This window comes from Capricornis sumatraensis, chromosome 2 (assembly GCF_032405125.1).
Source record: "Capricornis sumatraensis isolate serow.1 chromosome 2, serow.2, whole genome shotgun sequence".
Taxonomy (NCBI): domain Eukaryota; kingdom Metazoa; phylum Chordata; class Mammalia; order Artiodactyla; family Bovidae; genus Capricornis; species Capricornis sumatraensis.
In genome coordinates this window covers 14,146,987-14,174,932 of record NC_091070.1, presented here as the reverse complement: position 1 = coordinate 14,174,932, position 27,946 = coordinate 14,146,987, and the positions used below count along the sequence as shown (strand labels likewise).

The window sequence follows — 27,946 nt, the reverse complement described above, 5'->3', positions numbered from 1 at the left end:
TTTCTCTGTGTCTTCACCTTTGTCCTCACTTTCCTTGTGGAATGTTTTCATTTAACTGCGTCTAGATTATTATCATTTTTTAAAACTTTAATGTATACCCAAATGCCTAGAGAAAAAAATGAGTGAAAACAGCAAGATAAGAGGCTTTCGTTTTCAGAATTGAAGACTGACAATTACCTTTTGTTCCTCTCTTTCGGTTGCATGGTGACACTTTTCAATTCTCCAATGCCTCAAGAAATCTCGGAGGTATCCAAACAGAGTGAGGACACCGTACCCCACATAAGTAAGCACAGCAACCAGCATTGGTGTTTCTTCAAAACCTTCATTAAAGGGTCTTTTATACAGTCCTCCATTTTGTGTAACATGATGTACCTAAAAGGGAAGTTAAAAATGTTTATTTCAGTCATGGTAAGAAAAAGATTACTGCTTAAAATCTGAGTCTGGATGTGTAACCTTCAGAATTCTCTAAGTAATTGTCAAAAAAAAAAAAAAAAAATCCAAACATCCATTAAGTTCTAAGCAAGGCATAAATCTTTTCAATGGAAATAAATTTCAAGTTATATATACTTCAGATGAACAGCAAGAGAAACAAAGGAAGAAGGACTGTCTAAGAAAAACGCTTAACATTGATTTCTATCATTTTATTTTACGAAAGAGATCCTAAAATGGTATAGCTGGAGAACGCATAATTTCCTTTGTTCTAATGAAGAAAACAGAAATGGACAAAGAGAAAGCCTGTTCTGAAAACAGCATATTAGCTTACAAATAATCAAAAGTAAATTCAGTTTTAGAATAAAATAAAACATTCATAAATGTTTTACTAGCTTATATTCTTAAAGTCATCAAGCCACAGCATTTCAAATAATTATCACCATGAGGCCCTATGAAAACACACAGTTTATACTGGCCTTTGTTGTTAGTGCTAATACAAATAAATTATGTGCAGAGTAAAATGCTTACATAAGAGTGATCCAGCAATCTATAAAGCAAAAAGGAAGTGAAATCTAACACAAGGGGAAAAACTGTGAGCGTGATCAGTAACAGTCCTGAAATCATTCTGTTCTCCTTCATCCTGACCTAGTGACTCTTTCCAAACACTCTAAGATTATGCCTAGCTTCCTTTTTTAGGGATATCCAAAATTTAACACAAAAACAACAAGGTACTATACTTTTGATCCCACAGGTGAAAACTTTTTACTCTCTGTTCAATTTTAATGGAAATGTTGCTTTAGAGTAAATTTCCACTGAAGTAGTTTGTATGTACTTTTAATCTTAACTCTGAAACAACCAACTGCTGTGAGGATGGTCAATCACAATTTCAGTTCAGTTCAGTCGCTCAGTTGTGTCCGACTCTTTGCGACCCCAGGGACTGCAGCACGCCAGGCTTCCCTCTCCATCACAATTTATAATCACAGTTTACCAGGAACATATATTTTCAATTTTCATATATTTTCAATTTCAACTGTACTCGAGTTAAGAAGAATTCCAAAGGAATAGAAGACTCTTTCCTGGCCTCTCAGGCAACCTAAGCCAAGGACTAAATATATTTTAGATTTCTGTATCCTGGGAATGTTAGCTTGAGAAAGCTACTAGAATGCTGCAAGTCAGAACAGTTTGGGAAGAACTTACTGTATTTGATGGAGGAAAGACATTTGCATAGGCAAGATACATGGAATCTGTTGGTACTAATTCAATTTGATGCCTAAAGAACTTCTGAAAACTATTCATAAAACTGACTTAGGTCTTTATCAATCTCTTCCCCAGAGATGGAAGTCTGCGTTAACATCTAGTGCATAGTAAACTTTTATGCAGGAGCAAAGCTGTAATGTGTCTAGAACAAAATAGTTAAAAATAAGTCAATATTTGAAGATTAAAAAATTGTTTAAAAGTAATAACATGTAAGCAAGCTATTAAGCTGGACAAAGCAAAATCAAGATCACTTAAAACACAAGAAAAATAACATCCTGATCCTTAAAAAAAAAAACAACTATAAAAATACTCTGCCGTAAGAACACTGTGTTTGAATACCAGTACCTAACTCACCTTTTAACTCTGAAACTGTTTAAACTGTTTTTTCTCAATAGAACATACAAATAAAAAGGCAATTTTCAGAGCTCCTATGTCTCTAACAAATGTGTGGAGATACATATGCCAGGAATGCTGTGAGTGGATCTCTTTAAAAAAGATATTTGCCTTTATTTTCAGACACACCCAAACCAGCAAGACTATGTAAATTTACACAGTTGACTGAACTGAGCAGGAAGTAGGACGTTTAATCCTTAGTTTGCTTTGGAATATTGTGTGATTCTCTCATAGCTTCATTTAATAAAATTAAATGCATTTTAATGCATTTAACTGAGATTCAACTGTGAAACAACTTCTATAATGTGGCCTCAGTCAAAGCACATGTCTGTGAGTCGCTCAGTTGTGCCCAAGTCTTTGTGACCTCAAGGACTGTAGCCTGCCAGGCTCCTCTGTCCATGCGATTCTCCAGGCAAGATTATTAAGGCAAGAATACTGGAGTGGGTTGCCAGTTCCTTGTCCAGGGGATCTTCCCAACCCAGGGATCCAACCCAGGTCTCCCACACTGCAGGCAGATTTCTTTACCATCTGAATGCTAAATCTGAACCCTGATGTGATTCAAATAAAAATAATGGTGTTATCACCCTATATGTATATAATATTCCATAAGGGAAAGCACCAGATTTCTGTTCACTGTACAACTAGCACTCAGCATAGGATTTATTAAGTGCTAACAACATTCAGAAAACTAAGATCATGGCATCTGGTCCCATCACTTCATGGGAAATAGATGGGGAAACAGTGGAAACAGTGGCTGACTTTATTTTTTGAGGCTCCAAAATCACTGCAGATGGTGACTGCAGCCATGAAATTAAAAGACACTTGCTCCTTGGAAGAAAAGTTATGACCAATCTAGACAGCATACTAAAAAGCAGAGACATTATTTTGCCAACAAAGGTTCATCTAGTCATAGCTATGGCTTTTCCAATGGTCATGAATGGATGTGAGAGCTGGACTATAAAGAAAGCTGAGAGCCGAAGCATTGATGCTTTAGAACTGTGGTGTTGGAGAAGACTCTTGAGAGTCCCTTGGACTAGAAGGAGATCTAACCAGTCCATCCTAAAGGAAATCAACTCTGAATATTCATTGGACAGACTGACACTGAGGCTGAAACGCCAATACTTTGGCTACCTGATGCAAAGAACTGACTCATTTGAAAAGACCCTGATGCTGGGAAAGATTGAAGGTGGGAGGAGAAGAGGACAACAGAGGATGAGATGGTTGGATGGCATCACCGACTCAATGGACATGAGTCTGAGTAAACTCTGGGAGTTGGTGATGGACAGGGAGGCCTGGCGTACTGCAGTCCATGGGGTCACAAAGAGTCGGACATGACTGAGCGACTGAATTGAACTGAACAAACAGTAGGTACTCAATAATGTTTCCTTCTGGGAATTCCCTGGCGGTCCAGTGGTTAGGACTCTTGTGTTTTCACTGCCATGGGTATGGATTCAATTCCTGGTTGGGAAACTAAGATCCCACAAGCCAAGGGGGAAGTGGCCTTTTATTACCATTTGTATTACAGAAAGTTGGCACCTTGTAGGAGCTCAACAAATATCTGTAAATGAAAATGCACATTATGCTCTTTGCTCTGTACGGGGATTGCCCAATTAATGTTACGACATCCCTAGAACTCAGATCTGACACTTTCTAGTCTCGACTGAACTGGAGATCAAGTTCACTCTAAAACACAGGCTATAAGCCCTTACAGGGTTATTTCATATTCTGGATTCACCACACAAGAGGGCTCCTAAGAGACCTTTCAATCGTTGTAACTTGATAATTATATTGACAACAAGGCAATAAATAAATTAGCATTTTACTCCCTCCAGGTTAAAAAATTTTACATTGAGCAGATTAGAGTGTGACGCTGTTAGTACTCATCATCAAGGGAAATTTAAGAATGCCAGTGAATACCAAGATACATTTGCTTGAATGGTAATGTTTTTTTCCTAAAATAAAAAAGGCAAATAAAAAATTTTTAAGTCAAGACCTTAAGTACACACCATAAAACATGATGAAGCCTCTTGATGAAAGTGAAAGAGAAGAGTGAAAACCTCAAGCTTCTTGATGAAAATGAAAGAGGAGAGTGAAAAAGTTGGTGTAAAACGCAACATTCAGAAAACTAAGATCATGGCATCTGGTCATCACTTCATGGTAAACAGATGGGGAAACAATGGGAACAGTGACAGACTTTATCTTCTTGGGCTCCAAAATCACTGCAGTGAAATTAAAAGACACTTGCTCCTTGGAAGAAAAGCTATGACCAACCTAGACAGCATATTAAAAAGCAGAGATATTACTTTGACAACAAAAGTCCATCTAGTCAAGGCTATGGTTTTTCCAGTGGTCGTGTACGGATGAGAGAGTTGGACTATAAAGAAAACTAAGCACCGAAAAATTGATGCTTTTGAACTGTGGTGTTGGAGAAAACTCTTGAGAGTCCCTTGGACTGCAAGGAGATCCAACCAGTCCATCCTAAAGGAAATCAGTCCTGAATATTCTTTAGAAAGACTATGCTGAAGCTGAAATTCCAGTACTTTGGCCATCTGATGTGGAGAACTGACTCATTTGAAAAGACCCTAATGCTTGATTGAAAGACTGAAGGTAGAAGGAGAGGGGATGACAGAGGATGAGATGGCTGGATGGCATCACCAACTCGACATGAGTCTGAGTAAACTCTGGGAGTTGGTGATGGACAGGGAAGCCTGGCGTGCTGCAGTCCATGGGGTCGCAGTGTCAGACACGACTGAGTGACTGAACTGAAAAAACATGACTTTTAGAACAGAGGTGCCTGGTGGGCTACAGTCTGTGGGATCACAAAGAGCTGGATGTGACTGACAGACTGAGCACACTCAGGAGGGCCTTGGGCAGGATGTTAGGGGCTGAGTGCTTGTGTCTCTGCCCCCATTCAGATGTTAAAAGCCTAAGCCTTTCTGTGGGAAGGTGTCTGAAGGCGGGGCCTTTGGGGGATAAATCTGTTTAGGTCCCAAAGGTGAGGCCCTTTTAATGTGACTGTGTTCAGTTGCGTTCAACTCTTTGTGACCCCATGGACTGTAGCCCACCAGGTTCCTCTGTCCACGGGGTTTTCCAGGCAAGAATACTGGAGCAGGTTGCCATTTCCTCCTCCAGGGGATCTTTCCAGACCAGGGAACTAACCCGAGACTCTTGCGTCTCCTGCACTAGCAGGTGGGTTCTTTACCACTGTGCCACCTGGGAGGCCCTTGATGTGACTGTTGTTGTTTAGTCACTAAGTCATGTCTGACTCTTTCGCAACCCCATGGACTGTAGCTTGCTAGGCTCCTGTCCATGGGATTTCTCAGTAATCCCAAGAATACTGGAGTGGGTTGCCATTTCCTTCTCCAGGGGATCTTCCCAACCCAAGGATCAAACCTGCATCTTCTGCGTTGGCAGGCAGATTTTTTACCACCAGGGAAGTCCATCTGATCTTAGAAGAAGAGCAGGCAGAGATCTCCACTGAGGAAAGGCCATGTGAGCAAGTGTTCAGTGCATATTCTAAAAACAAAGACATCTTCTTACCTAACTGCAGGACAATTATCAAAATCAGGAAATTGTTAGAATACTAATATGGACTTTATTTAGATTTTGCTAATTGTCCTAGGAGTGTCTTTTGTAGCAAAAGAAAGATTTGGATAATGTATTGCATTCTCTCTTTCCTTTCAGAAAAGAAAAAAAAAAAGGGGGGGGGGGGGGGGTTGAGGGGGTGGTTTCACTGTAAAATAACTAGAAGGAATAAGCCTGAGCAGAGGTTTCAAGAATCCCATAAAAGCAAACAAAGCAACTATGCAATGAAGCAATAATGAGGAAGTAATTATTGGAAAATGGAACCTTACGTTTATGATATAAACACAAAATCACAGCAGCATGATTTCTTTTAAAGCAAACGCACACGTTCCCACTCAGCGTGACAGCAGGATCACAGGACCTGCCTTATCACGACAGAACGTGTCCACCTGGAGGAGAGCTTGGGACGGACATTACTTTAAAAACTAAAGTTCAATATGAACCACCCATTATGCCTCAGCCATCAAAGGACTGTTATGTTTTTTCTTTCAAATGAACCCCATTCATTTCCAGCAATATGCTGGGTTGTTCCTTAAAAATCAGTTCTGCTGAAATGGTCTTTTCTTGGAATTTTCCTGCAATGTACTAGCCTCTCTCTACTGCCTACCACACATACTAGAGAAAATAGTTTGGAGCTTTACGCCCATCACACAAGCTATGCGACACTCTGAACGTGTTATTTCCAGAAGTGTCCTCATTTTGAAAAGCAGGGAGTCCACATTTTTTTTTTCTTGCAATCAGGATAAATTCCTGATTTCTTGTTGATTATTATCTCAGATGGAATGGACTAAGAAATGCTTCCACAGCCAGCTGTATTTTCACATGACCATATTCCTCCTGCAAACTCCAAGTCTGTACCCTCTGCATGATTTCAGACTGCGGCTCCCTGTGCGCTCTGGGCAGTGGTGCTCTGCACGGGAGTTTCTATCGTCACCCACTACCCGCATCTCGGTAGCACTCCTGTCTCCAGATAAGCATCGAGGTATGACAGATGAACGTCACAGGAGATGGTGTGCCAGGGCGGGTCTGCGCAAATCTCACATCTTCCCTGAGGTCTCTCCCGCCTCTAGTGTGTTCTGGGCCTGTAGTAATGCAGTGCTCGCCAGCCTGGCTTTGTAGTGGCCACAAACTGGAAAGGCCACCAGAGTCACATCGGTCTCCCTTTTCTGGGAATACTCCTTCACACCAGGGGTGGGCGCCTGGTGGTCACACCTGTGCAGTAGGACCCGATTTCCTGGCTCCCAACTGGCTGGCACACGGGTAGGCAACTCTGCCAAAATGAACCCAGTTAACTCGGTCACGCGAGGATTTAAAATTTCATTGGTGAAGGAGTCTGAAGGGCACTGGACCGCCAACATCCTGGGGAAAAGGTCCACAACCAGCTGCAGGGAGTAACTCCCAAGGACCGTGTTATTTCCTGTCATTCCACCTTTTCTGAGTGGTTCATCAATGCCTCCCCACCCCCTCCTTTCACTTTTGCTTCTATACTCATCATCCTGACAATAAGTCACCATTTTGTCCAGTGAGAGTCCGTTGCTATCAACTGAAAGAAATTTACCAGACATAGATTCTGTGTTAAAAATACTTTAGAACTTTTTTCCTGCACTTACTAGTTTTTTGTATGTTGGCACAGCCTGAAAACTTTTAGGGCTTTAGTAAATTTTAAAAACTGGCTCCCCACATTATCAATTCTGTACATTTGGAATACTGCTTACAATCTTACCTAGGATAAGGGATACCTGGCTCAACATTGTCTAAGTACTTACTTCTCTATATTAAGGGACATCAGGTTCTAACTGCCTGCTCTAAGTAACCTCTCCCCACATTCTCATTAATACGCATGACGATAGACGCCCAAAAAAGGGGGGGAAGTCAGAACTAGCATTTTTTTAAAGGGCAACAATCAAAATTCAGATAATATTTGCCTGCTAAGTTTGTCTGAACTTCCCATTTTTGCAGCCAAAGATGGAGAAGCTCTATACAGTCAGCAAAAACAAGACCGGGAGCTGACTGTGGCTCAGATCATGAACTCCTTATTGCCAAATTCAGACTTAAATTGAAGAAGGTAGGGAAAACCACTAGACCATTCAGGTATGACCTAAATCAAATCCCTTATGATTATACAGTGGAAGTGAGAAATAGATTTAAGGGACTAGATCTGATAGACAGAGTGCGTGATGAACTAGGGACTGAGGTTCATGACACTGTACAGGAGACAGGGATCAAGATCATCCCCATGGAAAAGAAATGGAAAAAAGCAAAATGGCTGTCTGGGGAGGCCTTACAAATAGCTGTGAAAAGAAGAGAAGCGAAAAGCAAAGGAGAAAAGGAAAGATAGAAGCATCTGAATGCAGAGTTCCAAAGAATAGCAAGGAGAGATAAGAAAGCCTTCTTCAGCAATCAATACAAAGAAATAGAGGAAAACAACAGAATGGGAAAGACTAGAGATCTCTTCAAGAAAATTAGAGATACCAAGGGAACATTTCATGCAAAGATGGACTCGATAAAGGACAGAAATGGTATGGACCTAACAGAAGCAGAAGATATTAAGAAGAGGTGGCAAGAATACATAGAACTGTACAAAAAAGATCTTCACGACCAAGATAATCACAATGGTGTGATCACTCACCTAGAGCCAGACATCCTGGAATGTGAAGTCAAGTGGGCCTTAGAAAGCATCACTACAAACAAAGCTAGTGGAGGTGATGGAACTCCAGTTGAGTTCTTTCAAATCCTGAAAGATGATGCTGTGAAAGTGCTGCACTCAATATCCCAGCAAATTTGGAAAACTCAGCAGTGGCCACAGGACTGGAAAAGGTCAGTTTTCATTCCAATCCCAAAGAAAGGCAATGCCAAAGAATGCTCAAACTACCACACACTTGCACTCATCTCACATGCTAGTAAAGTAATGCTCAAAGTTCACCAAGCCAGGCTTCAGCAGTACGTGAACCGTGAACTTCTAGATGTTTAAGCTGGTTTTAGAAAAGGCAGAGGAACCAGAGATCAAATTGCCAACATCCGCTGGATCATCAAAAAAGCAAGAGAGTTCCTGAGAAACATCTATTTCTGCTTTATTGACTATGCCAAAGCCTTTGACTGTGTGGATCACAACAAACTGTGGAAAATTCTGAAAGAGTTTTGACTACCAGACCACCTGACCTGCCTCTTGAGAAACCTATATACAGGTAAGGAAGCAACAGTTAGAACTGGACATGGAACAACAGACTGGTTCCAAATAGGAAAAGGAGTATGTCAAGGCTGTATATTGTTACCCTGCTTATTTAACTTCTATGCAGAGTACATCATGAGAAACGCTGGGCTGGAAGAAGCACAAGCTGGAATCAAGATTGCTGGAAGAAATATCAATAACCTCAGATATGCAGATGACACCACCCTTACGGCAGAAAGTGAAGAGGAACTAAAAAGCCTCTTGAGGAAAATCAAAGAGGAGAGTAAAAAAGTTGGCTTAAAGCTCAACATTCAGAAAACAAAGATCATGGCACCTGGTCCGATCACTTCATGGCAAATAGATGGGGAAACAGTGGAAACAGCGTCAGACTTTATTTTTTTGGGCTCCAAAATCACTGCAGATGGTGACTGCAGCCATGAAATTAAAAGATGCTTACTCCTTGGAAGGAAAGTTATGACCAACCTAGATAGCATATTCAAAAGCAGAGACATTACTTTGCCAACAAAGGTCTGTCTAGTCAAGGCTATGGTTTTTCCAGTGGTCACGTATGGATGTGAGAGTTGGACTGTGAAGAAAGCTGAGCACTGAAGAATTGATGCTTTTGAACTGTAGTGTTGGAGAAGACTCTTGAGAGTCCCTTGGACTGCAAGGAGATCCAACCAGTCCGTTCTAAAGGAGATCAGTCCTGGGTATTCTTTGGAAGGAATGATGCTAAAGCTGAAACTCCAGTACCTTGGCCACCTCATGGAAAGAGCTGACTCACTGGAGAAGACTTTGATGCTGGGAGGGATTGGGGGCAGGAGGAAAAGGGGACGACAGGGGATGAGATGGCTGGATGGCATCACTGACTCGATGGACATGAGTTTGAGTGAACTCTGGGAGTTGGTGATGGACAGGGAGGCCTGGCGTGCTGCAATTCATGGGGTCACAAAGAGTCAGATACAACTGAGCGACTGAACTGAACTGCTACAGAGAACATGCTCATCACCATTAAATAAGACTAATTTTCCACAGCAGAAAAATCACAAAACAAAGGGCAAGTAATAGGCTATTTAATACAAGATTTCAAGGAAACTGGAAGTGGAGCCTGGGAGCCTTGACGTTAGCAATGAATTCAAGCCTGGATCTGGAGCTGGGTGAGATCAAGTCGGGCTCACTGGTTGGATAACCTGGCAGCCCCACCCCAACTACTTAGGGTTATCATCCAGCTATGGTGGGCAACCAGGACCCACAGCCACCCCTTCGCCCCATGGAGCCGACAATGGCCCAGTACCAGGCTCCCTGCCGACCCCTCCCCCACCTTCCCCAGGAGCACCTCCAGCCTCAACAGCACAGGCTGGCTGTGGCCAGACAGCCTACAGCCAGTTTGGCCAAGAAGATGCACAGAATGGGCCAAGCTCCACTGTCCAGATGCATAAGTGCCTACCACGCCAGCCAGCTGGCTTCAGCCCTCTGGCCCTCCCTCCCCCGACAAAGGCACAGGTGACTGCTCACCTGGCTGGAATGCAGATAGGCAAGGCTGTGGCCCTCCCAGTGTGAGGCTAGGCTATGGCCCACCAACATCACTGCCCCTCAGCGTCAAGACAGCTCCCTAACCCTGGTCTGTACGGCTCCTACCCTCAGGGCCACCCTGGGGCCCAGCCTCCCCGGTGATCTGCCCCACCGTGGGCCTCCAGCTCCACACTCCGAGCTGGGCAGAGTCTGGGGGGAGGGGACAGCCAGAGCCAGCCCAGTCAAGTGTCCTCCTCCCCTCTTCAAGCTCTGCCCCCAGCATCCAAACGACTGGCCCCCAGGACCACAACCACCCATGCACTCTTCCCAGAAGCTAGGCTACCAGCTGCAACGAAACAGTTCCTGTGGACCAGCCAGGGGCCTCGGACCAATTATGGAAGTCCCTACCCAGGAGCAGCCACTTTCGTAAGGCAGCCAGGGCTTCCCAACCACTGCCTCCTAAGTGCCTGGACCCTGATGCCATCCCAAGCCCTATTGAGGTTACTGAGGATGACAGGAACAATCAGGGTTCAGCGCCACCTGTTACTGGAGTACGGGGCCAGGTGCTACCCTTAGTCACCACCAACCTCCTGGTGAATGACCAAGGGAACGCAACACCCGAAACATCCGATGCACAACCTACACTATCCCGTGCCCGTCTGACATGGGGAAGGCTCAGGTGCCCCGGCAGCTGTCATCAGGCCGCTGGCAAGGCTGCCCCCAGAGGAGGCTTCACTGTGTATCACTGACCATGGGGAACTGGGCCCTTTGCGCTGCAATCATTGTAAACCACGTGTGTGCCCCTTCATGTGGCTCCTTGAGGGAGGGAAAAGCTTCCAGTGCTGCTTTTGCAGCTGTATCAATGATGTTCCCCAGCCCATCCCAGTGTTCTCAACATCCTGCTCATACCAGCAAATGAGTAGGTGCTTATGATGGTCTTGAGCTATCCCTGGGCTCTTACAAATTCTTGGCCACTGTGGATCACTGCAAGAACAGCAAGTTCCCCAGGACTCTTGTCTTCATCTCCATGACTGGCCTCTCCTATAACGGCACCAGGAGTGGCCTTGTTAGGCTCCTCTGTGAGCAGCTCAAGGTGCTGTTAGACGTTCTGCCTAGGGAGGGAGGGCTTTGTCACCTGTACTAAGGTGCTCCACCTGTACCATGCAGAGAGCTCACTGGCCCAACTACAGATGACGGTTGTATCTGATGTGGGTAACATGCTGGATGGCTTCCTGGTCAATGTCAATGAGTTTGGGCAGTTATCACCAGCTTATTGGATCAGATTCCAGAAAAATCTGCAGACATGAGGGAGACAAGAGACAGTATTTGCTCCAGTTATCCAGGCCAGGATGGAGGCTCTGAAGGCTGTGGAGTGTCCAGGGAAGCTGTTTCTGTTCCACACCTGCCTGCTCACTGCAGAGGCTCCAGGGAGACTGAATAACTGAGATGACACGAAGCTGATCAGCGTAGACAAGAGGACTCTGTTTCAGCCTCAGGCAGGTGCCTATCAGGTCCTGGCCAAAGAATGTGTGGCCCAAGGCTATGGTGTAGACCTCGCCCTCTTCGGGAGCCTGTGTGTGGATATGGCAATGCTCTCGGCAGTGCCCCAGTTCACTGGTGGCTCTCTGTAACACACCTGCCTTCAGGTGGAGCGTGACCAGCCACGGTTCCTTAGCAACCAGAGTCAGGATCTACAGAAGGTCGCTGGCTTTGGTGCTGTGCTGCAGGTCCAGACAAGCACTAATGTCCGTGCCACAGATCTCTCTGGGGCTTTCTACACGAGTGACACAACAGATGTGGGGCTGGATGGGGACAAGAAGGTGACTGGGGGGTTAAGCGTAACGTTTGGCTCAATGAGGGGAGTGGAGCCTTGCAGTGTGCTCTGCTCTACCCCGGCTGTGCAGGGCAGCCACGGCTCTGCATCCACAGCCTGGGGCGGGGGGGCGGGATTCCGAACAGCCCTGTGAAGATTCTTCCTGACGCTCTCATCACTCAGTGTGCCCAGATGTTGGCCTGTTACAGAAAGAACTGTGCGAGCTCCTCCTCTGTAGGACAACTGATCCTTTCCGAGGGCATGAAGCTGCTCCCAGTATACCTGAACTCTGTGTTGAAGAGTGATGTCCTGGAGCTGAGATCAGTACTGATGACCATGCTTAAGTCCGACAGCTGGTTACCTCCACGGACGTGGCTGAGACCAATGTCTTCTCCTATCCTCAGCTCCTACTGTTGACAAAGTCTCCCGTTGAGAATACCACTAAACCAGTAGTTGGAGCATCTAGAGTGTCTAAGCAACAGGGGTATGTATTTGCTGGAGAATGAGCTCAACTTCTTCCCTGGTGGGAGCGACTGTCCAGCAGGGTGTTGTCCAGAGCTTCTTCCACATCACCTCCTTCAGTCAGACCACCAGTGGTCGGATGTTCTGCCAGTTTTGGATAATCTGCTGTCCAAGAAGGTGCGAGGCCTCACTGATGGTCCGAGGGCACAGAAATGAAGCTTACTGTGGTAAAATGAGAGGACAAGCTGGAGATGTAGTGCAATACCTCCCGGTGAAAGACAAGAGCCTTGAGTGGGGGAAGATCCCACGGGGACCTTCTCTGTCAACAGGCACAAGGAGGTTTGGACAGCGACTGGGCTAGAGCACATGGGTAAATAGCATAGCGTCCAGGCCAGCCTCCAGAGAGTACCCAGGACAGCAGAGAAACTGGGACAGCTCCACAGCTGGCAAGTCACATAAGCTGACCTTAAAGGAATGTAAGGGACATCTTCTCTCTGGGCTCAAGTACCCGACCACTCTGTCATGCCCTGCTGTTGGAAGGGGCCCTTATCCCCTTACATTGCCCTCCTGTTCCTGCTAATCCTGTTGTGAGGAATGCAGTTTCTCAGCTCACTGTACGTGATTTGGTGTTGGGGGCTTTGGAGCCACCCAGATCCTTGCAATATTACATGTCCCTTTGGACCAGCCTCTAAGAAGAGAAGGGCAGGTGAGGAGAGTAGGGATCCCAGGGAGAAGGGCTGCTAATTCAGCCGTGTTTCATCAACAACTTGCTATGCTCGGGATAAACACACACGCGTGCACAAGAGCAGGGTATAAACCACAGACCGCGGAGAGAAAAGCGGTCAGTCTTCAGGGTCTAGAAGTCAACAGCCAGCTCACTCACTGAGGGGCTGATTAGCTTTCTAGCTCTGCTTCCGTGGCTCGTTCTTTCTCCTGCAGTGACTGGTGATCCCTTGGGGGAGAGAGGCGCATTATCAGACGTGAATGGGCCTGGGAACAGAGCTGCAAAGTGTCCTGAGACCCGGGAGAGGTATCAGCCTCCTTTCCAGCTACGGAGGCCCCAACACTGGACGCCTCTGCAGGGAGCCTAGTCACCAACTTGCAACACCTCATGGAGCGAGCCCACATCTCACTCTGAGCTCCCGCTGGAAACACTGCTCTCCAAGCTGGAGGCTGACGAGAAAGCAGAGGTGGCTAGCCTTCCTGCCAGGACACACTTTCTCCCCAGGCCTCAGTACTGACAGAGTACCTGACGGTTATCTTCCAGCCAGACCTGGCTGGGGCAGGACAAGGGCTAGGCTTGACAGCGACCAGGTTTGCCTGCTCCCAGCCTGGGATACTCCTGCTCTGGACCTCCCATTTCTCTTCATTAGTTTATTTTTCAATGCATCTTCAATTTGTAAAGAAATAAAATTAAGTAGGGAATTCCCTGGTGGTCCAAGGGCCGCAGAGCAGCTAAAAAAATAAAATTTAAAAAAAAAAAAAGATTTTAAGAAAACTGATCGTTTAAAGGAAAAAAAAAAAAAAGACACTCCAGTTAGAGCTTTTCCTCCTACCATACTGTGGAAGAAACAGCTAAGTGGCCCCCTGTATACATTCTCTTTAAATCCCCTTTAGCGATAGACGCTCTTCAGTTTTCTCTGGGTACAAAGCTACCCAGCTACATACCACATTCCCCAATCTCTCTTGCAGCAAAAGACAGCCGTGTGAGGAATTCAGGCCAACAGGAAGTGAACAGAAATGATGGGTATACCAGGGCTGGATTATGTCCTTTAAAACAGCAAGTGCTGCTTTCCCTCCACTTTTCCACCTCTCTGCCTGTGGCCTAGAATGTGGTGTGGCTGAAGATGTTAACTGAAGACAGCATCCTCAAAGACTGCAAGACAACAAAGAAGATTAGATCTCACACCCTACCTACTCAGGACTACCTATCTCCCGATTTTACAAAGAGATTGTCTCTACCTTATTTATTTAAACGTCACACTTAGAGCAACAAAAAAAAATTAAAAACAACAATGAGACTTTTGCTTCCAAGTTGGAGTTAATAGGTAGAGCCAAGCCATCACTTTCACAGAAAACCTAGATGAAACTATACAGATTACTCAAAACAAGAAGTAGTTTTAAAGATAATGAGAAACTGTTTTCCATGCAAAAAGGACAAGGTGAACTAAGATTCCAGAGAGGGAAGAGCCTTTCCTTAGTGAGCTAAAATCACTGGTCATCTTCTCTCCTCACGGTATTCATAGAATCTGATCATGGGCAGATTGGCTTGGCATGGGCAGAAGAACTCTACCAAGAAAGAGAAAAACCAATAGAGTTTATAAGAGCTATATAGGTTGGTGTGAAGAGTCCTGGTTATGTGGCCAGTTTTCTGCACAGGACATTTATCAAGTACTGGAGAAGCTAGGGAGATGGACTAGAAAGGTAATGGGAAGTCAACCATAATCTTATGCTTAGGAGGTAAGGTCATACTAGAGGGAGGAGCCTGCAACAAACACACAATGGATCCCATCCTTGAGACACGGTACTCACTAGAGTGAACTGAATCCACCTAAAAACTCTGCCCAGCCCACCAAACTCAAGACCTGGTTAGACGGAGGTGCTCAGGCCCTTCCCGTATCTCTAAGAGAGCAAACAGCAAAAGGCAAAAAAAAACTGACTTTAGTCTCTGCCGGTCTTTTATTCATAACATCCAGCAACCAATCAAAACCCCCACTTTCCCAGGAGGCTGGGAGAGAACAGGAGTATGACTGAAAGAGAGAAGGCACAGTATAGAGTAGCTTTATGTTTCAGTACTGCTGGTCTTGGGATATGTGTTTCTCTGGTGGCCCAGTGGTAAAGATTCTGCCTGCTAATGTGGGAGATGTGGGCTGGGAAGGTCTCCTGAAAAAGAAAATGGCAACTCACTCCAGGACTCTCGCCTGGGAAATCCCATGGACAGAAGTGTCTGGAGGGCTAGAGTCCGTAGCGTTGCCAAAGAGTAGGACACAACTTAGCGACTAAACCACCACAGCAACACAGTCTTGGGGCGTCTCTCACACCCCAACCTCCCCCTCTAATTTCACATCCCCAGAAGTAGAGAATCCTCCTGTTTAATTTTTTTTAACATTTCTAAAACTGCAAAAATAACTTTTGGACATCAGACTCTTCTATAGGAAGCCAGAGCCCCCTTTCTACCAACGAGCTCAAAAATCATCATGATCATCTCATTCTTTTCACTCATTCAGCAAATATTTCATTTCTATTTATATGTAAAGATTTATACCCTGTATTTGGAGAAGGCAATGGCACCCCCCTCCAGTACTCTTGCCTGGAAAATCCCATGGATGGAGGAGCCTGGAAGACTGCAGTCCATGGGGTCGCTGAGGATTGGACACGACTGAGCAACTTCACTTTCACTTTTCACTTACTTGCATTGGAGAAGGAAATGGCAACCCACTCCAGTGTTCTTGCCTGGAGAATCCCAGGGACGGGGGAGCCTGGTGGGCTGCCGTCTATGGGGTCGCACAGAGTCGGACACGACTGAAGGGACTTAGCAATAGCAATACCCTGTATTTCACAATGCAAATGAAAGGTAGGCCTTTTTTAAGTCCTCAAGAATTCTTCAATTTTTAGAGAAAAAGAAGACAAAGATCATCATGATTTTTGAGATAAAAGAGAATAAAGAAGCTTTTTTAAAGGACACTATCTAAAGGGGTTTACATATGAATATGGAGAAGGCAATGGCACCCCCCTGCAGTACTCTTGCCTGGAAAATCCCATGGACGGAGGAGCCTGGTGGGCTGCAATCCATGGGGTCTCGAAGAGTTGGACACGACTGAGCGACTTCACTTTCACTTTTCACTTTCACGCATTGGAGAAGGCAATGGCAATCCACTCCAGTTTTCTTGCCTGGAGAATCCCAGGGACAGGGGGAGCCTGGTGGGCTGCCGTCTATGGGGTCGCAAAGAGCCGGACACGACTGAAGCGACTTAGCAGTAGCAGCAGTATGCAGAATGAAAACTGCACACAAAGTGCAGGAGCATTTTGAGTACAAGTATTTCTCAAGTTGTCTCACTTTTCCTCTTCACGTGACTAACGACAAAACCAAGGAAGATTTAAGCAATCTGTCCAGTCACAGGAAAGCTGGATTGAAAGTCAAGATGAAAATGCAAGTTTCTACATTTTCCACCTACTGCCATTTCTTAGTCATAGTCCCTGGTGGCCCAGATGGTAAAGAATCTGCCTGTAATGCAGGAGACCCAGGTCCAAACCGTGGGCTGGAAAGATTCCCCTTGAGAAGGAAATGGCCACCCACTCACTCCAGTATTCTTGCCTGGAGAATTCCATGGGCAGAGCAGCCTGGTGAGCGAAAGTCCATGGGATCCCAAAGAGTTGGCCACGACTGAGCGACTAACTCTTTCACTTTCAGTCATATTCCTGAGATATTCTATGAATCAATTTTACTTTTAATTATTTCATAGATAATATAACTTAATCTGTTTAAAAATTATCAGTGGCTTAAAATGAGACTTTCACTTTAAACTCAACCTTTGTGCTCATTTTTTGCTATTCATATAATTAGCTATTTTTGCTATTCATATTATCAGCTATACATGAATTGAGACAGAGGCTGAGTTTCATTTCCCCTACTAAGAAAATGTCTGTTTCTAGGAAACCAGAACTAACACTAATTAACTTAGCTATCTTGAAAATAACCTGCTTCCTTTTCCTACGTACAAACCACGCCTGTACAAGAGGCAATAAAGATATCACCCTTTAGTGTGTACAGCAGAGGTCTCTAACGGGTACTTCTATCACAATCATGTGTCTGTTTTAACACTGGTTTGTCTTTTTTTTCGGCCATGCTGCGTGGTGGGATTGAACCCAGGCCGTGACAGTGAAGATGCCAAGTCCTATGCACTGGACCGCCAGGGAACTTCCTTGGGTTGTCTTTTTATTGTTGAGTTTGAAGAGTGCTTTATACATCCTAGACAACAGGCCTCTTATCTGCTCTATGATTTGATTTTCAAATACTTTCTCCCATTCTATGGATTCTCATGTCACTTTCTTCATGGTCTCCTTTGAAATACAGTTCTCAATGTTGATCCAGGACAATTGATTTTTTTTTTTCCCTTTGGTTGCTGATCCTTTTGGAGTCATGGACAAAAAAATAAACCATGGCCTGATCAAAGTCTACAAAGGTTTATCCCTATGTTTTTCCCTAAGGATTTTGTAGTTGTAACTCTTACATTTAGGTCTTTGATCTTTTGCATGTGCCAGTTGACCCCACACCACTTTTTAAAAAGGTCATTCTCTCTCCCCTTGAATTATCTACTCTTGTAGAAAAATCAGTTGACCACAAATGTAAGGGTTTTAGTTCTGCCCCAATCTGAGACCCCTGCATTGGCAGTGCAGTCTTAGCTACTGGAATATCAGGGAAGTCCCTACAGTAAGTTTTAAAATTGGAAAGGGTGAGTCCTCCAACTTTGTTCTTCTTTTTCAAGACTTTGTCTATTCTGGGTCCTTTATGTTTTCATATGAATTTTAGGACCAGATTTAACTATTACCAAAAAATCCAGCTGATATTTTGATAGGAGTTGCACTGAATTTGTCAGAGAAGGCAATGGCACCCCACTCCAGTACTCTTGCCTGGAAAATCCCATGGTCAGAGGAGCCTGGTGGGCTGTAGTCCACAGGGTCGCTAAGAGTCAGTCATGACTGAGTGACTTCACTTTCACTCTTCACTTTCATGCATTGGAGAAGGAAATGGCAACCCACTCCAGTGTTCTTGCCTGGAGAATCCCAGGGACAGGGAAGCCTGGTGGGCTGCCGTCTATGGGGTCGCACACAGTTGGACACGACTGAAGCGACTTAGCAGCAGCAGCACCGCTGAATTTGTAGACCAATCTTAAGTCTTTCAATCCCTTAACATTTGGATGTCTTTGCACTTATTTACATCTTTGATTTCTTTCAGAATGCTTTTGTAGTTTTCAGTATCCAAGTCCTACAATTTTTCTGTTGTGTTTTCTGTTGTGTTTTTCCTAAACATTTAATTCTGTTTGATGCTGTGTGTGCAAAAGCTGTCCTTTACTGGCTTTACGGAAACGAATGGGAACCGGCTGCCCTTCCAGTTCGTGCTCACTACAAAGGCAGAGGGGAGGGCACAGGCCCAGAACATGTCAGAGGTGGAAGAGAGCTCAGAAGAAAATGCAGAACTCGGGGCAGACCTGCACTGGCACACAGGTCTCCTGCAACATCCACCTGTCGTACCTTGGTGCTTATCTAAGAGGCAGGAAAGTGCTGCAGAGAAGTGCTTCAGGGCGGTGAGAGACAATGATGCCTCCTGTGCAGAGCATCCCTGCCCAGAGCACACCGGGTGTGGCGGACAGAAACCAGGCCGCTGTGCGCACTTGGAGGCCTGCATTTCTGAATTATCAATGGGAATATGGTAACACCAAAATGTAGATTTATTTTACGGCTGGCTTTGGAAGCCCTTCTAGTCCATTCCATATGAGGTAACTTCACAAAAAATCAGGAACTTATCCTGATGGCAAGGAAAAAAATGTGGATTCCCTTCTTTTCTAAATGTGCCTGCCAAAAGAAAGAGGACACTTCTGGAAATATATGTTCAGAGTGAGGCACAGCTTGTGTGATGGGAGTAAAGCTCCAAACTATTTTTTCTAGTATGTGTGGTAGGCAGTAGTGAGAGGCTAGCTCATTTCAGGAAAAATCCAAAGAAAGATCAGCCTCTATAACCAACTCTCAAGAGATGAAATCTATTGTCATTCCTAATACCCAAAGTCCTCAAAAACTAATTTAAGTTGTGAACTGTCAAATCCAGTGACATGACAGATGAAGACAAACCTGAATACAATCTGGTCTTGTTAACTTACTACCTGGGCCAGTTATTTAAATGGTCTGGAATTCAGTCTTACTTGTAAAATGGAGACAATATTCACTTACCCAAGCTCTTGTGAAGATCAGATAGGTAAAAAAGCTGGGAGAGGCTCTGACCACAGTAAATGGTACCTATTACTATCACTTTAAAATTTTTTTTAATTTACTTTTGGCTGTGCTGGGTCTTTGCTGCTGCACGGGCTCTTCTCTAGGCGTGGCAAGCGGGGCTCCTGGTCACTGCGGCGCGCGGACTTCTCGCTGCAGGGGCTTCTCTTGTCGCAGAGCGCAGGCTCTACGGCCCGCAGGCTTCCGCAGCTGTGGCTCCCGGGCTCTAGAGCACGGGCTCAGCAGCAGCTGTGGCGCACGGAAGCTTAGTTGCTTCTCAACATGTGGGATCTTCCCGGACCAGGGATCAAACCTGTGTCTCCTGCATCGGCAGGGGGACTCTGCAACACTGAGCCACCAGGGAAGCCCCCTTACGGCTACTATTATCCCTTACCCCTTCTTACTGAAACACCTTCCATTTCCTTGGGCTTTCTCACACCACTTCCCAATACTTCTCTTCTTTCCCAGTCAACCTTCTTCAACAGTGGTGTGTGTGTGCACGTGTATCTTCTCCCAAGAACACTAGGATTCCCCAATATTACATCCTTTGTGCCTCCTCTGCTTGCTTAATGCCCTTTTTATCTACTTTACCAACTTCCATGGCTTCAGCCACCACCCCTTCATTCCTTCAACTAAGATCTCCTTAGCTCCTATCACCAGGCACAATTCAAATAGTAAAATTCAGATGTTTGCTGAAGGGGCTTACTTATTAAGCTGAAAGAGGCTTATTATTTAGAATAATTCAAAACCACCACACTGGACTGGTCAGTACTTTATCTGTAGTTTCTAAAGCTTTCCAAATCATACAAATTGTTGAATATTTTCCCCAACCTCGACGTGTAGAGGAACACCGGATCACATGCATAGTCTCAGTATAACTGCATACTTTTTACTCTACTTAGAAATATCAGAAAACAGCAGACTAATTTACAACAGATCACATTCGAAAATGAGCCCCCAACACAGGGCCCCAGCCCTTTAGGGTCTTATAGTACACATGTATTATTTCTACAGTCAGAAGGAAAAACTATTTTAAAACAAAAGGAAAAATCACCACTTTAATCTTCATAATGGGTCTTGAAGGTAGTCTTGAAGACAACAAACGTTATGATAAATTTTCTGAGCTTGAATCAGGCAATAGCAAAGGGTTTACTTGCTTAATTCACATTAAGTCACAAATTATAAATTATATTATAGAAGTCTTCTTAGAAGCAATTCAGAAGGCAACTGGCTTTTGAGGCCACAAACCATGTATTTAATCAAGTAAGGCACACCCACTCAGAATGCAAACACAGCCTCTACCCATCCCTCTCAATTGCCTATTCTGCCAATAAACACTGCTTCTTTCTTTCAAAAATGGAATCTAATTGAATCTCAACCAATTAACTACTTGTCAGAACACTATGAAGTTTCTAGGCCACCTAGGCCAACCTTAAAAAATGGGCAAGCCTGCCTGGCCTGAATACACAAGTTCTAAGATACTATATTAAGAATACAGTGGGGTGAGGGGTGGGGGGGCGGGGGAGAAGAATACAGTGATTTATATGTTAAATACTGGTCTCATTTCCCAAGAATTTTTATTAACGAGAATTCCTGAGTTCCTCAAATGACTCTGGAATCTTTCAGATCCAACTAGTAAGACTTGAAATGTTCTTCCTCTTGGAACAAAAAGCACTTGAAACATCTAATCCCATGAGCTGTAAACAGTTACAACATTATTTCTGCAAAGCTTTGACGTCTTCTGATGTCTCATCAGGCCCTGTGAAACCTAAGCAGGTATATTCACCATTCTAGCTACTCCTCCAGTTCCTGTGTCATGACCCAGCTTCTTTTCCCAGGTACTGTTTCCTCTCAGTGGAAACAAAAGCTAGCAGCTACTTAGTAAACCACCTTTCATTAGTTATTCATTTGCCTTCTGCAAAGTAGCAAAGCCAGTACTTTGTTCTTTCTACTTTATCTTATTACTGAAATAAGAACATAACTTGTGTGCCAATTCCTTAAGATAAAATCTTATTTACTGGGGTAGCTAGAAGGCTGTCATTCTTCTAATTATCTCATAAAACTATTCCTAAAGGACTGGTGATGGACAGGGAGGCCTAGCATGCTGCGGTTCATGCGGTCACAAAGAGTCAGACAAGACTGAGCGACTGAACTGATACTGAATGGGAAAAAAACTTACATTCAAACTCTCTCAAAGGCACATCATTTTTTTCTTCTATATTGTTAACTAATTTAGGAAAGTTAAATGTGTAAACAAATCTCAAAAGTTCTTCAAAGAAATGGAAGACAGAAAAAATGTAATGTTAACAAGGAGCTTTAAAAGTAGAAACCAACAGTACTATATTTCAGGTGCAACCAAAATATGGCATTTATTTAACCAAATGTTAAATCCACAGTAATAAACTCTTGGTAATTAAGATCACTGAATACTCCAAATTGCTGCTAAGAAAATTTCCTGCAAAACCTCTAGAGGTCTTTAAAAATAGGATAGAATCACCTATCAAGATTAGTTTTAATGATATAGTTTTAATAAAGTCCTACAAATAGATAAAGGGACTGAATTACATAAACCCCTAAGGGTCCTTCCAGCTCTTAATTCTGCCAAAGCTTTCAATTCTAACTCTTTCAAAGCTTCCCTAATGCTAACTGCCACCTTTTACCTCAAAAATCTTGACTCTCTTCTCTCACTCCCTCTGAATGGCAAAGAAAAATTACCGCTTCTCTTCCTTGTGAAAACTCTATCTACCATCGTCATTAAAAAACAGTAATGTCTACACGTTTAAGGATGGCTATTGTACAGGAAAAAACCCTGATTTTCCTGTGATATCTCTCCTTAATTCTCACACTGCCATACCACTAACACTTCTGACCACATGTGTGTGCGGGGGGCGGGGGGGACCGGTGGGGAGGGGGGCTGCTACATACCACCAAGCAATACTGTGACACAGATGGGTGTCCTTCAATTTTTTTCCTTTTTTAAAAAAACAAGAATATCGCTAATTTACAATGCTGTTAGTTTCAAGTGTAGGAGTCCTACAATTTAACTCGCTTCTACACTGCCAGGAGACAGCATCAGATCCCACAGGGAAGAGTTTGGTCCCACAAGCCTGCCCTGCTCCACCCCCAACTTCTCATGCTAGGATCAAGTCCAGGCTATCACCTGTGCTTCTGACCAATCAGAGGCTCTGGGGACCCCTTCCTGGTGTCTAGTTAATTTACTAGAGCAGCTCACAGATCCCAGGAAGACTCTTTCCTTACTGTTCATCAGTGTGTTATAAAAGGAGATGATAACAACGCTGGCAAGGAATGTGGGGAGGGGCACAAAGCTTCCAGGTGCGCCGCTGTCCCAGCCCCTCCATGTGGTCAGCAACCCAGCAGCTCTCTGAACCCAGTCCTCTCTGGACTTTTATGAAGGCATCATCACGCAGGCATGATTGATCATTAACTCCATTTCCAGCCTCTCTCCCCTATCTGGAGAACTGGGGGTGGGGCTGAGAATTCCAAGCTTCTTTTCTTGCTTTATTATTTTTGGCTGCATCGGATCTTAAGTCGTGGCAGTGGCGTTCGGACCCCGTCGCAGCGCTGGGACTCAAGACACTCCGTTGCATGTAGCATCTTAGTTCCCCGACTAGGGACGGAACCCGTGTCCCGTGCATTACAAGGCAGACGTTTAACCACTGGACCACCAGGGAAGTCCCAAATCCCAAGCTTCTAATCATGACTTGGTCTTTTTGGTGATCGGGGCTCCCATTCAGGAGCCGAATGAGAGTCAGCACATTAGAACAAAAGATGTTTCTATTATCCAGGAAATGTGAAACTGAGTCAGAAACTGGAGGTCAAAGACCAAATATTAGAACAAAAGATGCTCCCAGGATTTTTATCACTTAGGAAATTACACAGGAGTGGGTGTGGATATATACATATTTTTCTCCTATAAATCTCACAGCTATTGTAAAAGAAAAAAAAAAAACAGAAAATAACAAGTGTTGGTGAGCATGTGGAGAAACTAGAACCCTTGCGCGCTGTTGATGGAAAGGTAAAGTGGTACAGCCACCGTGTCAAACAGCATGTTTCCTCCAAAAAATTAAACATACCATATGATCCAACAATTTCACATCTACATATATACCTGAAAGAACTGCAAGCACGGTTTAAGAGTTATTGGCTGACAGTGGCATTATTCACAAATGAAACTTGGAGGCAACATGAGTGTACGCTGACAGATGTATGGCTATGCAAAACGTGGTATATATACACACAACCGAATATTATTTGGGCTTTAAAAAGGAACGAAATTCTGATACATGCTACAACATACGTGAATCATGAGGATGCTATGCTAAAAAAAAAAGTCAGTCACCAAAAGACAAAAAAGCGGAACGTGGAAGGGCAGTTACCAGGGACTGGAAGGGGGAGAGAAGGTGGAGATACTGTTCAATGGCTACAGAGTTTCAGATTTACATGATGAAAAGAGTTATGGAGCTGGATGGTGTGGATGGCTGCATGACACTGTGAATGTATTTAAGTCCACTGAAGTGGACACTTACAAATGGTTAAGATGGTAAATTTTATGATATGTGTATTTTACCACAGTAAAAAAAAAAAAAAATTGGAAAACAGAACACAAAACCAAACAATAATATCTGAGTGTTTCATATTGCCCTTTCTACCACAGCATCTATTGATATTTACTCAAACTCTAAACCCAAATCCAACGAAGAGGCCAGCATACACATTCACCCCTTCAAACACAGAAACGTAGACTCCTGAGAGTGTAGAGGGATCTTAGAAGTTTCTAACTTCTCTTCTGTTCGTTAAAAGACAAAGGGGGGACGTCCCTGAGGGTCCAGTGGTTTAGAGTCCATGCTTCCAATGCAGGGGGCTCAGGTCGATTCCTGGTCAGGGAACTAAGATTCCACATGACTCGGGGCATGGCCAAAAAACAAAAAAGTGGAATATGTGAGCAAATGAACTTATATCTCAGATTTAAAAACCACATTACATTCTCTTTTTAGTAAAAGCAAGACACAAGTCTGTGTACTTAGCACCTTAGGTGTATTTTTATGGCATAATTTGCCATATTTCCCCCAGAAACTGGGGGAAAATACACAGAGCAATAGCGTGCTCTGGTGCACCACAGCACATCCCTTCAGTTAAAACAAACACAACTCTGCTGCTGCTGCTGCTAAGTCGCTTCAGTCCGACTCTGTGCGACCCCATCGACTGCAGCCTACCAGGCTCCTCCGTCCATGGGATTTTCCAGGCAAGAGTACTGGAGTGGGGTGCCATTGCCTTCTCCAACTCTTAAAAAATATTTTAAAGATATTTTTGCTCTCATGAAATTTCTTTTGCTTAAGAAAAGAGAAAGTGGGAAAAACAACATCCCACAGCCAAGTCCTCCTATTAGTATAAAAGTTAATACCTAAAGTCTTTGTCTTAAAAAAAAAAAAAAACCCTCATGAGAAATTGTTTTCTAGAAGGGATAGTGCGGCCCCTAATATTCTTTGGGCACTCCACCAAACCATTCTTCCAAATGCCACCTGTGTGTCTTGAGTGAAACTTTTCACTAAGATATATTAGAAAAAGTCAAGTTTTCCAATTATATAGATTTTTAAATTTCATTTCAGCAGCTTAATATTTCTTCAGTGTATCAGTCAGCAATCTCTGAAGAAATGCCATGCCCACCAGTGCTAAAGAATTCAGGATTATGGGACAGAGAAATCTTATTTACTATGAATACTAACTCCGAACACAAGTATGTTAAGCGAAAAGAGCACTTAAACACAAAGCACCTCTAACGTGTGAACATCTTTCTCTTGATTTCCTCCTCACTCTTAAATATCATAATGCACCCTGCAATGTATTTTGCGATTTCCACCATTAGGTTTCCCTGTTACAGTCTCTACCACAACAATTTTAACTTATTAGCCATTGCTAGGAAAACAACTTTTTCAATGTGCTTATAATGAGCTGATTCTTATCACTTCCTGTCTCACACAATTATTTCTTCAAAAATGGAAACAAAAATTTTTGAGTCTGTGTATTATGTTGTCTTATGCCTTAAAACTTCAGGGGAGGCCAAGACTCTTTTAAGTATTTCCCCTCTAACTGTTACAGACTTAACATCTCAAGAAGACCCAGAGAAGCACCTATTTTCTGTTTCACGCCAGATAGTATCAGACCTATCTATTGTATTTACTGACTGGGGGAGAAGGCTGGCACATATGTATGGTAATACCAAATTACATTACAACAGTCACACTTCCTGCTATGGGGAACAGACTATTTCCGAAAAAAAAAAAAAAAAAAAACTTTCCTTAATTTCTTAATGAGATTTATCAGTATTAAAGTCAACTGCAAATATCACAACACTCTTCCGCCAACACTGACCTTTCATCTTTTTAACCAGCTTCAAAAACACATTTCAGAATACCTGTCAGTCCACAGAAGTGGAAAGTTGACAGTCATTACTGCTCTGAATTCAGAACTTTTCAAAATATTTCAGAAATGCCAGGGCTTGGTTGGTGACTCAGCCTTGGTGAATTAGTAGACAGACTCATTGCAAGTTGTGCGTTTGGGCTCAGTCTCGTCTGAGTCTTTGCGACCCCATGGACTGTTAGCCCTCCTGGCTCCTCTGTCCAAGAGACTATCTTGGCAAGAATACTGGTGTTGGTTGCCATTTCCTTCTCCAGGGGATCTTCCCAACCCAGGGATGGACCCTGTGTCTCCTGCATTGGCAGGTGGATTCTTAACTGCTGACCCACCTGGATTTCCCTCATCACAAGTCATCACCAGGCTAAAAAATTCCCGTGCGTGATAGCACTCCTGCAAGGGGTCAAAAGGACCACCTGATTCAACCTGGAGCCCGGGATGGTGCGGGGGGGCGGGGGTGGGGGTGGAGATTCTCACCGAGGACCAAGACCATCGTGCTTTTAGGACCAAGACCAAAGTGCTATTAAGCCTCTGGACTGGGTTCACTGCCAGGTTTGTGGTCCAAAGTCTTGCTTTGCAGAAAGGGGTAAGAAACAGATTGGGTGCATTTCCAACTGGTACCACCTCCAAACTTTTCTTTGCCTCCTGAGGATTCTAAATGTGGTTTTCCCTGGAGGGCTTCAGAGCTTCTAGGAGGAAGCAAAACCACCTGAAAGGGCTAGAGGAGGGAGCCTCCGGAGGGGGAAAAAAACAAAAAACAAAAAAACCAAGAGCCCACGAGTGGACCCTCCCGGGCTCCGAGGGGCAGGGGGGCACTCCCTGCCTCCCCAGAGCGGCAGCACCCACTTCTGGCGGGATCGGGTAGCAGAAGCAGAGCCAGACCTCCTGGGTGGGGTGGGGTGAGGTGGGGGAAAGACCTCAGGCGCAGAGAGATAGGGGAGCCCCAGCGGCCGCCCTTGAGCCTCCCGGCCGCGCGAAGGCCGGGTCAGCGCCAGGACGCGGCCGCCGGCACCCCTGAGCCCCGCGGACGGTCACTGCGACCTCCCCGCCGCCTCTCCTCATGGGCGCCGGCTCGCGGGCACCGAGCCGCCCGGTCCCCGGCGGCCCGGTCCCTCCGTACCTGGCCGGCAGCGGCTGCGGCGGCCGCGGCGCTGCTCCTCACGTATCCGTTCCGCACCTCCCCGTTCGCCACGCAGCTGTTCGCCCGCACCGGGCGACGGGAGCAGCAGCAGCCTCCAGGATCCGGCCGCATCGTCCCGGCGGCACCCAGGCGGCCACAGGCAGACGCTCTCTGTAGGCGGCGGCCGAGGGAGCTGCGGCCTCGAAGTCCCGCTCCGCGCCCCTCCCGCCTCCCCGAAACCGGAAATGGCTGCACGCCGCCGCCGCTTCCCTGCGGGGCCGTCACGCGGGGGCGGGGCCCGCTCCCGCCGAAGCCTGCGGCGCGCCCAAGGCGGGGCCCCCGGGAGCCCGAGACCCGGCCGGGGGGAGCGCGCAGGAGTGGCGTGCGCCTAAGGGCCGCTGGCCAATCAGGAGCGGGGGAGGAGGCGGACCCTCTCTCCTCCTGGCCAATCACGGGCTAGAACGACGAGGTTCCGCGGGTGTGTCGGGAGGGTTTGTCGGGAGGGTTTGTTGGAGGGGGACAGCTTGGACCTGGGAGCTGGGTCTCTAGAGCGGGTTCCCGGTTCTCTTGGACTGGTGGCGCCCTCCCTGCCTTTGTCTCAGGGAAAGTGCTCGGTTTGATTCCCAGCCTTCTATTTAATTAGCTAATTCTCAGGATACCTTTTTTTAATTTTTTTAACATTCCCTCACCATTCTTCAGTGCTCATCGTAACACAGTTTAAGTAATAATTCACATGTCTCTTTGCCCTTCGCATCTGTTCAGTTTCAGGGTTTTCTGTACAGTTTCT

At 45.0% G+C, this 27,946-nt stretch overlaps 1 protein-coding gene and 1 pseudogene across 1 annotated transcript in view; one reads left to right on the top strand and one right to left on the bottom strand.

Annotated features, from left to right (window-relative positions):
- SPTLC2 (serine palmitoyltransferase long chain base subunit 2) overlaps positions 1 to 27,361 on the bottom strand; it is a 102,828-nt gene extending 75,467 nt beyond the window's left edge. Inside the window, exons 1-2 of the mRNA XM_068963712.1 lie at positions 27,160 to 27,361; positions 178 to 372 (exon numbers count right to left, since the gene is read on the bottom strand). Of these exons, the coding sequence (XP_068819813.1) occupies positions 178 to 372; positions 27,160 to 27,291 (327 nt within the window). The 5' untranslated portion in view covers positions 27,292 to 27,361. The remainder of the gene's footprint in view (positions 1 to 177; positions 373 to 27,159) is intronic.
- LOC138072748 (protein transport protein Sec24C-like) lies at positions 9,966 to 19,877 on the top strand (annotated as a pseudogene).
- Positions 27,362 to 27,946: the final 585 nt, after the last annotated feature.